This window comes from Primulina huaijiensis, chromosome 10 (assembly GCF_012295235.1).
Source record: "Primulina huaijiensis isolate GDHJ02 chromosome 10, ASM1229523v2, whole genome shotgun sequence".
Taxonomy (NCBI): Eukaryota; Viridiplantae; Streptophyta; class Magnoliopsida; order Lamiales; family Gesneriaceae; genus Primulina; species Primulina huaijiensis.
Window position 1 is genome coordinate 18,371,052 of NC_133315.1, and position 11,501 is coordinate 18,382,552.

Genomic DNA, 11,501 nt, shown 5'->3' on the forward strand with positions numbered 1-11,501 from the left:
TTAATCCAAATTTTTTTAAATCAAACCAAACTTTATGTAACCTCGATTATTTTAGTATTCTCGTAAATATAATTAAAACGATGCTCTCTCACTTTATGTGATCTATGTGCTATTATGGGATTGAACCCAAAAATCTCGTTATCTTAAAATGAAACTTAATTTTATATATATATATATTTTAAAAAAACTAATCTATACAATAATCATATTTACCTTTAAACTAATCTATATAATAATCATATTTTCCTATGGCATCTTCTCGTACATCACATCATCGTAACTAATGGCGACAAATCATCATGGGTAATGGCGACAAATCGACTGCAATATTCCATTACCTTATGTCATTAACTATTTTTAAGCTGTATTTCAACGGATGGATTTGAATTTAAATATTTAAAATTTATAACAACAAATTTATCAGTTTTATTCGAAAAAATTTACTCGGTAATTGATTTCAAATTGTACAAATTAATTTTGGAGTCATTGTATGAGTTTCAAATTCAAATTCAAATTCAAATTCATCGATCCAAATGTTGTCTTAACGAAATTTTTTCTATGAACTAATATCACACGTCAATGTCAATGTAATTTCTATTAAATTGCTTTAAAGGTTAATTGTTCGGTTGCGGTGGAAAATACAAATTGAGGAAGACCTAAGAGTCCAAAAGAGAGTAACGAGTTTTCTGCAAGGGTGGGCGGGATTTTTATGCGGTTTCAGACTATTGTGGTATGGATTGGACCGGTTCAAAGACATAAATCAAATTAAATAAATGCCCATAATCATTTAATATTTGCATCTATTTTGGCATTTCCTGTAGGGAAATTACCACCCAGTTTCACTTGTTTTGGGTTTCTTGCAATTTAGATCAAAAGTTTTAGTTTTGTAATATAAACATTTGATAAAGTATTCTTACAACCAATTATAAATTTTGGTTGAACAACTAACGTTTGATATTTTAATGATGTTATTCTCATTAGTTATAAGCTTATGCAACTATTAGAAACATCGTGAGTTATAAGTTTATGGAAATATTCGAAATTTGAGTGTTGGAGAACAATAATTGTCTTTTGTAGAGTATCAAACTGTCCCGCTTAAATCCCGTCTCCTAGCGGGTTGAGGATTCATCAACTCAACCCAACCCAACTCAAGTTGGGTTACAGGTTAGATGGGTCAGCCAGCAGGCCACCCATAGAAAATTTAAAAATATATTTATTTAATTGAATTTAATCATCATACATGAAATTTTATAAAAAAAATATTAATAAATTATAAATGATTGATTTCACGTTTTTGCATGTTAGCTAAAGTGATTAGCATAAAAAAATTCACAACTTTCACAAGAGACGGATTGGCGGGTTGTGCCCGTCGTATTGACGGCTCCAGTCTTTTTTTCATGGATGACCCAAATGAGAGATCCGTCTCACAAAATACGATCCGTGAGACCGTCTCACACAAGTTTTTGTCTTGATTGTGATACGGCTTAGAAAATTTGAAACGCACAATTATCAGGATTTGATCATCTAGCAACGCTCAAAGCTACAAATCTATTTGAATTGTGTGTATCTAATGCTTGTGAAATACTCATCATGAAGCTTGAGTATATCTAGTCACTCGTGTACATAATTTCTCTCTTGTGGCTCATATCTCTTCTTCCTCATCCATGTTTTATCCATAACATTTTTTAATTGTATTATACAGTGTCGTCTAAAGACTGCAGTACCTTACACTTAAATTTAATGGATTGTGAAATAAACATTATATTATTAATTAATTTATTGAACAATAGGCTCCACCACATATTTTTCCACATGAATGAACAAATTACAAACCAAGAATAGCATCAATGATTAAGTTCAAAATCCATGTGAAAACAGAGTAATTAATTTGAATAAAAACTTAAACATCAATAATAGAGACAAATTATAATATTATAGTCAGTGTCATTTAACGTTTAGAGGCTTTATCTTAAAAGACTTGTAGTCAATAGCGTATAAATACGTGCAATTGAGGAGTAAGATTTGGAGATCTAAACTATTTCTCCTCTTATAATATGTTCAAACGTTATTTTCTAGATCGTTAACATATATGTCAACTTCCAATATATCTCATATTAACCCGAGATTGGGAGTGACAAGTATGATTATCATTCTTAATTTAAAATTACCTAAAAGATTTATGTAATTTTACGTATTATATATATAAATTTAAAAAGGTCTTATACAGGCTGTTAGTTTTTGAATTCCGATGCAATATGGGCCTATATAAAATCATTATAATAATCTTTTTTCGAGATTAGGTAATAATAATAATAATATTTCGGTGAATGCAAAAGGTGTGAATTTCTACAAATTGTTAACGAACTTCAAGCTACGAAAGCCGTCCACAAGTGATGGGTCATGGACACGTACTCTTCACCACTTTAATTCTATCACAGGACAATATATAATATTTTTTAATATATATATATATATATCGTAAAACTTATTCGGGTTTTAGGCTTAATTTATTATAGCTCCATTATTTTGAGAATATATTAATATTAATAAAGAGTAATCAACACAATATATTAACTGAATTATTTAAATAAATGCCACCCCGTCTTAATGAATCAACATGTGAAGCCTTGACCCAACATAGTTATATCGATTTGCCCGCTTCAAAATCTTGTTTTACTTAGAATATAATATGCAAATGGAAACAATATTTAAACATCGAAATTTTCGAACCCAAAATTAACTAACAATTATCAAAATTTTGCTTTATTGGATCGGTAAATAGTGGCATCCAGAAAATAGATACACAGACGATATCACGTAAACATTTCAAGAAAAAAAAAACATTTGACCTAATTTATAGGACCAAAGTACAAAATAAACAAAGGTTCATTTTGACGCACTCATCAAGTCATTGTGAAATGAGAAATTTGTAAATTAAACCAAATAAACTTCCACTCTTCGATAAATTTCCAAAATTTGAGAAACAATCTTAGGAAACAAATGGAACTCTGAATCAAACTATTGCATTGTCCTTATCCATCCCCCTCACCGTCGGATCAATGACATAGACTCTATATTATCTATATTATATTATTAAGTTTGAGACATTTAGAATAACTAATTTTTGATGTCATGATCTATTTTAATAATTATATATATTAATAAAGTGTTAAAATTTTAATGCAAGTCACATGAAGTTCAGTGGATAGAATCTTTGTTTCTTAATTATCAAGTTGCAGGTTCAATACTTGCTTATGACTTTTTTTCCTTTTCTTTTTTCTATTTATATTTTTAATTCATATATTAAAATGGTAGTGTAATCACTAAATATTTCTTATAACTACATTTTGATTCTCATTTAAATATAAACATAAATTATTAAAAATATTGTACATGCACGCAATGTGTGTGTCAGTGTATTAGTATATATTGAGGCTTAATCTGGTCCATCGATCCTACTGCCAATTTTTTTTATTTTTATATTTATTTTTTGTTAAAATATAAAATTTATTACAATTGAGTTTCGAATATGATAAGTGGTGGTGTAATCATATGAACTACAAGTTACATCCAGATTTTTAATACCCTCAGGTTTCCCATAAATACCCGTGGTTTCTAGTGAAGCCCTCTTGTAAACTGTCATAATTTCCCCCAACCGTTATAGCAGCGGAAAAACTTGATAAATGCTAGAGATGTCATCTCGTTCTCGTGTCTGAAAACACGATATTTAAATTTATCTGCAGAAGAACCTTCAAGACATACTTCCCCTTATTCATATCTTCTCAATCTTTCGATATTAATTTTGCTGATATGGAATTGAAGAACATAGTTGGTCTTGTTTCTCGTACGGGAAGACATAAGCAACGTTATAATTTTCATGGCCATCGCCAAGTTGTCGGGTTCGTCTCTCTCCCTTTCACACAAAACTGCCACTTCTTTTGTTTTCGGGAATAATGGTATTTCAACGTTGCATGACAAGGGTTTAATTTAACTTCAAAGCATAAAATTATGTGAAATTACTGTAAGTATACATCACTTTTTGTTCTATAGTTGTGTATGGCTAATTTTTAGTCGGCGTGAGTGTAATTACTGGGAAATTCTTGATCCGGTTTGCTTTGACTGAATATAGGGGCGATCGTAATTAAAGTTTCTGAGAAATTTCAGCCTGTTTAATGGTTGGTTCTGGGATGCAATTTTTGTCTATAGATAACCATTTCATATTTTATTCCGATCAATTAATTAATGATTGGAGTTTGGTGTTAGCCTGCCCCACCGGCCGTGTGGGCCGAACCAACGCGTATTTGCAGTGGCCTGCAATTAGGTTTATCATGACTTTAAAACCAATGGTTTCCTATCTGGAAATGATTTGGTCTTAGTATGGAACCAGAATCGAATTGGTTAGACATGGCTCCGATTTAGTTTCCTGTTTTTTTTTATGGTTTTGGTTTCGGTCTAATAAACTATTCAGTTGAAATTTATTGATGTTTTTTTATTTAAGTGTCGGTAAAGGATCTGCGGTACTTGTAATTATTTATTTATTTATTATATATTAAAAAAGATTATAAACATTAGCTTTTCATGCCTTATATAAAGTTGTGAACGAATTGAATCGAGCCAAATATAAAAAAAATTTTAAGGTTTGAATTAGGTATATTTGGACTCGAGTTTGATTGAAAGATTGAAAACTTTAATATTTTTTTGCTCGAATTTGGTTTGAATCAATGCTCAAATTCGAGTTCGACTCAAAATATTCGGATATATTCGCAAGCTGATCGAAAACAAAGACATGAATATATTTATTTAATATATAATAAAAAATTATATTATGTTAATAGAATCTTAAAGCTCGTGAGCGGCTCACAAACTATCGAACAAGATAATTTGGGCTCAAATTTGGCTAAAAAAATTTTGAACATCTTAGACTGAAATTCGATGAATTTGAATATGAATCAAATATTTTTCAAGTAGGCTTGAAAAGTACTCGAACCAGTTCGATTCGTTTACACCTTTAGTCCAATATGGTTCCAATTGAGTTTCACTTGTTTCTATTTTTTCGTTTTTTTTTTTTTAGGAATCAGAAATGAGTAAAATAAGTCATTGGTTCGAGTTCCGATTTTGAAACTGAAACGGAAATCAGAGATATTCCCGTTTTAAGTTGCTCCCTTTTCCATCTTGGTTTATGCTTTATAGTAAAAACTGTAAACATACAGAGCGTATTTTATCTGTAATGGGCGTAACTTATTTTACAGAAACATTACATATATTTCTGTATGTTTTTGTTGGAGTTTCAATGATCATTAAACTGATTGATTTGTCAATACACATGTGCAAAAGAATGACTCACCATATACTTTAATGTTATGTACAGATGTATTCCGTACCGATATAAAGGCGGCATCAATGGGAAATCTCAGGTGGACGAGGAAGAATTGGAAGTTCTTGTTATTACATCACAGAGAAAGGGTAAAGGGATGCTCTTTCCAAAGGTATATATATATATTTTTATGATACGTACGGATAATGTTTAATTTGAAGAAAATCTATAATGTGAGTATACATCTAATTTTAGGGAGGTTGGGAGACCGACGAATTGATTGAGAGTGCAGCACTGCGTGAAACGGTGGAGGAAGCCGGAGTAGTAGGTGATGTTGAGGTTAGAATTTACAATCCCATTGCATAATATTTGTATGCAACACATTGAATCATAACTTCTTGAATTAGAGATTTTACTAAGTTCGTTCGAACCTCTCCTCACACCATCTATGTGCTCATGCAGTGTAGTTTGGGTAAATGGAATATCAAGAACAAGAACAACAACTGCTCGGAGTGTCACATGTTTCCATTGCTTGTGAAAGAGCAACTCGAATTTTGGCCCGAGAAAGATTCCCGTCAAAGATTATGGGTAACATTCTACGAATCTCTTATCATAAACTTTTATATAGGGCCATCTGCTCGTTCCCTCGTCTAAATTCTGATTATATGTTGTCTTAAATATGGCAGATTAGTGTACGAGAAGCCAGAAAAGTTTGTCAATATTGGTGGATGACCGAAGCTTTAGAAAAACTAGTGGATCGCCTCAGAGCGCAGGTTAAAGAGGATATAACAGACAACGGTTCATTTAACCAGGGTGGTGTGAAATCTAAATCTAACTTATAGTGGCAGTAGTAGCACCAGACAGAAACCGAACCATCTGGTCGAGTATGAAGAAAACAAGAAGCACAATTAGGAACAGAAATCTAGTCGTCGTCTCCTTTTTTTTTCTAAATTCTCAAGTCTAATTGTATAGCTTAAGTTTGTCGAATATTCAGTTTTTAACTTGAAACCTATGTTCTGTAATATGTGCTTCAATGTTTTTCTTTTATATGAAACCGATGCACGAACACTTAGTACAAAAATCCCTTTCCATTTATCCTTGCTAGTTAGCTAAGATCGCATTTGGATTATTGGGTCTCTGTTCATTTGATTTCAAATTCTCAACTCCTGTGATTTGCTAGCTATTTATTTTATCGTTCCATCTTGATATTATTTCCCTCCGTAGCTAGCAAGTCAAGTCACAGGATTTTATTTGATAACAATGTATTTTAGATGATAAGAAATCTGAAATTCACATGAAATTTACTTAATTCAACCAAATAAGTCAAGTCGATTTGAAACGTAACGATTTCAAATGTGACTCAATGGAAAAGGGTCTCCAAATTCCAACTAAAGTCAAGTCGATTTCAATTATGACTCGATCGAAACACACTTAAAAGGGTCTCCAAATTCCTACTCTTGGTACTTTATTTATACAAATTCTGTGAAGTCCGAACTCGAGCTCAAATGATTTAAAACGTACAAAAGCCTAAAATTGAAATTTGAAAGTATATTTTACACATGTTACATTCAAATTTTAATAGGCTGATTGATGCCCATGAAAATTGATTTTATGAATATTAAAGAGGGGAGAAAATGTACCATTTTAGCTTACTTTTAGAGAATCTATAAATAGAGGTATTGGTTTAGTGAAAAATCACAACAAATTACATCAAAAACTTCAGAATTCTCGAGCTACACCAGCTGTCAAATGAGGGACGAAATTCTGCAACACTTTCGAGCAAGAGTGTCGTTGAATCAAGATTTTTTTATGTTTTGGTGTTAACAAATAATATTAAGGTAAAACTGACCTAAGATGAACTGGTCTAGTCTAACAAAACTAATACGGTTTCAAACTGAAATAGTTCTTATCAAATTATCAGTTTTCCTCACTCAATTTCAAGGATTTCAGTTTACCCTGTTTCAGTTTATCAGAATCAGTTTGCACCAACAAACAAAACTGACTGCAACAGTGTACAATACAAAACTTGTTGAAACAGTGTATGATTGTTAGAAATATATTGACATAGATTAAAAAAAACCAACATACACTTTCCTTTGAAACAAATATTTTATTTCAGAAACTATATATAAAGAAGAAATTCAGCTGAATCACAAAAAGATTATTACTACTAAAAAAAATTAAATATTCAAGCTTTCATCTGAATGAAACTCAATCAATCAAGTAAATTTTAAAAAAGTATTGAATTTGATCATTTCAACATCATTGAGTGCTAAGATCGACGTATTGTAATTTATTACATTCGAATAGCAGTTTTCATACTGTCTATTATCAGCAGAGATATACTAAGATTTTCAATTTGGCAGTGTTTAAGTCCAAACTGAACTGAGATCTTGCAAATCACTTGTATAATCCAAAGTCTTCTAGTACGAGACTTTCAAAAAAGAAGAAGGACGTGACGTAGGAGCTTGAGTCTCTAAACATTCAGAAACATACCTGAGCATTTTCCACATTCAGTTTACCTTTCAATTCACTTAACCAACCTTGTTGTTGATTTGTTCTAATCTTTCAGTTTAGCTGCTTTATACCCTTATTTGTTAGTAAACTGAAATCGACTCTCAATAATATATATAGTTTAGTTGTCAACTCAGCTAAATTAACTACAAGAAACAAAAGTGTATCAAATGTTTATTTAACCCCTTATAAAGACTTCAACCGATCTTACATATGGTATAAGAGCACCCTTGTACTGCTCTTGCTGCTTGGGAATTCCAGGCAGCTTCTTGGCAACGCNATATTCAAATTATCATTTTTAATTATTCTTAATAAACATTATGAAACATTAATGATAGTGATTTTATATATAATTTAGAAAAGCAAAAAATGAAATTTAAATTCTGGAGATCCACAGTCAAACATTAAAAAATAAACTTTCAAGAACACAAGTCTCCATATCACAGAAATAGCAAATGTAGAAACAATCTTATTACATCAATGAAAATTACATGTATTCTATCTATTCTATTTTATTAAAGTTGATGACATGATACTAACCACTTAGGAAGGACACCAACTTTTTCTTTCAATTTTATCCTTATATGATATTAATATTACACTTTTTTTTTTAAAATTTCAACACACACTTTTATTTTTATTTTTTTTAAAACAACAATTCAAATATCAATTTAGTCCCTACATAATTTGTCAAATTTCACTTTAGTCTATCGATAATGATAAAAAAGCATATACACACACGCATCGTCTGGGCATGGTAACTAGTATATTCTATTTTATTAAAGTTGATAACATAATACNTTCATTTAACCAGGGTGGTGTGAAATCTAAATCTAACTTATAGTGGCAGTAGTAGCACCAGACAGAAACCGAACCATCTGGTCGAGTATGAAGAAAACAAGAAGCACAATTAGGAACAGAAATCTAGTCGTCGTCTCCTTTTTTTTTCTAAATTCTCAAGTCTAATTGTATAGCTTAAGTTTGTCGAATATTCAGTTTTTAACTTGAAACCTATGTTCTGTAATATGTGCTTCAATGTTTTTCTTTTATATGAAACCGATGCACGAACACTTAGTACAAAAATCCCTTTCCATTTATCCTTGCTAGTTAGCTAAGATCGCATTTGGATTATTGGGTCTCTGTTCATTTGATTTCAAATTCTCAACTCCTGTGATTTGCTAGCTATTTATTTTATCGTTCCATCTTGATATTATTTCCCTCCGTAGCTAGCAAGTCAAGTCACAGGATTTTATTTGATAACAATGTATTTTAGATGATAAGAAATCTGAAATTCACATGAAATTTACTTAATTCAACCAAATAAGTCAAGTCGATTTGAAACGTAACGATTTCAAATGTGACTCAATGGAAAAGGGTCTCCAAATTCCAACTAAAGTCAAGTCGATTTCAATTATGACTCGATCGAAACACACTTAAAAGGGTCTCCAAATTCCTACTCTTGGTACTTTATTTATACAAATTCTGTGAAGTCCGAACTCGAGCTCAAATGATTTAAAACGTACAAAAGCCTAAAATTGAAATTTGAAAGTATATTTTACACATGTTACATTCAAATTTTAATAGGCTGATTGATGCCCATGAAAATTGATTTTATGAATATTAAAGAGGGGAGAAAATGTACCATTTTAGCTTACTTTTAGAGAATCTATAAATAGAGGTATTGGTTTAGTGAAAAATCACAACAAATTACATCAAAAACTTCAGAATTCTCGAGCTACACCAGCTGTCAAATGAGGGACGAAATTCTGCAACACTTTCGAGCAAGAGTGTCGTTGAATCAAGATTTTTTTATGTTTTGGTGTTAACAAATAATATTAAGGTAAAACTGACCTAAGATGAACTGGTCTAGTCTAACAAAACTAATACGGTTTCAAACTGAAATAGTTCTTATCAAATTATCAGTTTTCCTCACTCAATTTCAAGGATTTCAGTTTACCCTGTTTCAGTTTATCAGAATCAGTTTGCACCAACAAACAAAACTGACTGCAACAGTGTACAATACAAAACTTGTTGAAACAGTGTATGATTGTTAGAAATATATTGACATAGATTAAAAAAAACCAACATACACTTTCCTTTGAAACAAATATTTTATTTCAGAAACTATATATAAAGAAGAAATTCAGCTGAATCACAAAAAGATTATTACTACTAAAAAAAATTAAATATTCAAGCTTTCATCTGAATGAAACTCAATCAATCAAGTAAATTTTAAAAAAGTATTGAATTTGATCATTTCAACATCATTGAGTGCTAAGATCGACGTATTGTAATTTATTACATTCGAATAGCAGTTTTCATACTGTCTATTATCAGCAGAGATATACTAAGATTTTCAATTTGGCAGTGTTTAAGTCCAAACTGAACTGAGATCTTGCAAATCACTTGTATAATCCAAAGTCTTCTAGTACGAGACTTTCAAAAAAGAAGAAGGACGTGACGTAGGAGCTTGAGTCTCTAAACATTCAGAAACATACCTGAGCATTTTCCACATTCAGTTTACCTTTCAATTCACTTAACCAACCTTGTTGTTGATTTGTTCTAATCTTTCAGTTTAGCTGCTTTATACCCTTATTTGTTAGTAAACTGAAATCGACTCTCAATAATATATATAGTTTAGTTGTCAACTCAGCTAAATTAACTACAAGAAACAAAAGTGTATCAAATGTTTATTTAACCCCTTATAAAGACTTCAACCGATCTTACATATGGTATAAGAGCACCCTTGTACTGCTCTTGCTGCTTGGGAATTCCAGGCAGCTTCTTGGCAACGCCACAGGCGCAGGGGTGCCTCGACCCTCCATGCAGCCCTTGGACGGCACTTCAGGTGCAGAGGTTCCCTGAAAATGCGCCACTGCCGTGTCCTTGCTTCATGGAAATTTAGGCAGCTCTTGTAGCACATGTTTATCTTCCGGTGAAATCGTTGCGAGTTGTTTCGGATTTTCTTAATTTCTTCGTTTGATTTTCTTTCATTAAGCCTTCAAATTCAACATAACCATAATTTCTTTATCGGAGAAGAAAATGAAGCTACTTAATCACTGAAATAATAGGAAATCGAATTTTTCTTGAATACTTTATTTTGATAGGTTATTAATGAGATGAAATTTTCTCTCGGTAGTCTGATATTTGAGATTTAATTTGGGCCCCTGAAAATCTATAGCACGTTGATACTTAACACAACCTGTCTCCGGACCCGGGGCAGGATAAAGGGTTATTTTTAAATAAAAAAAAATTGAGACAAAGGATTATTATATATTTTTTTACTAAGAATAAAAGGTTATTTGATGAATATAAGTTTGCTCTTTATTTTTAGGACTGGAATTGTATATATTGTCATGTGATTCCATATTTTAATCTTATAAANTCAACACACACTTTTATTTTTATTTTTTTTAAAACAACAATTCAAATATCAATTTAGTCCCTACATAATTTGTCAAATTTCACTTTAGTCTATCGATAATGATAAAAAAGCATATACACACACGCATCGTCTGGGCATGGTAACTAGTATATTCTATTTTATTAAAGTTGATAACATAATACTAACCACCTAGGAAGGACACCAACTTTTTCTTCCAAATTTACACTTATATAATACAAATATTACACTTTTGTTTTGGTTTTTTTTTTAAAACAACAATTCAAATAT

At 31.2% G+C, this 11,501-nt stretch overlaps 1 protein-coding gene and 1 long non-coding RNA gene across 3 annotated transcripts; both read left to right on the top strand.

Annotated features, from left to right (window-relative positions):
* The first annotated feature begins 3,623 nt into the window (after window positions 1-3,623).
* On the top strand, window positions 3,624-6,443 carry LOC140986512 (nudix hydrolase 18, mitochondrial-like). Of its 2 annotated transcripts, XR_012176946.1 has the most exons (6): window positions 3,624-3,899; window positions 5,369-5,486; window positions 5,570-5,653; window positions 5,777-5,902; window positions 6,001-6,339; window positions 6,388-6,443. XR_012176946.1 is itself a non-coding variant. In XM_073454785.1 (5 exons), the coding sequence occupies exons 1-5, from the start codon at window positions 3,811-3,813 to the stop codon at window positions 6,154-6,156; spliced, it is 573 nt and encodes a 190-aa protein (XP_073310886.1). In that variant the 5' UTR covers window positions 3,624-3,810; the 3' UTR covers window positions 6,157-6,443. The 2 variants fall into 2 exon arrangements, 1 of the variants encoding a protein (XP_073310886.1); XM_073454785.1 differs by having other exon boundaries at window positions 6,001-6,443.
* Window positions 6,444-8,636: 2,193 nt separating this feature from the next.
* Window positions 8,637-8,959, top strand: LOC140985748 (uncharacterized). The gene is made up of 2 exons (XR_012176836.1): window positions 8,637-8,855; window positions 8,904-8,959. It is a non-coding gene; the product is annotated as an uncharacterized lncRNA (long non-coding RNA).
* The last annotated feature ends 2,542 nt before the right edge of the window (window positions 8,960-11,501 follow it).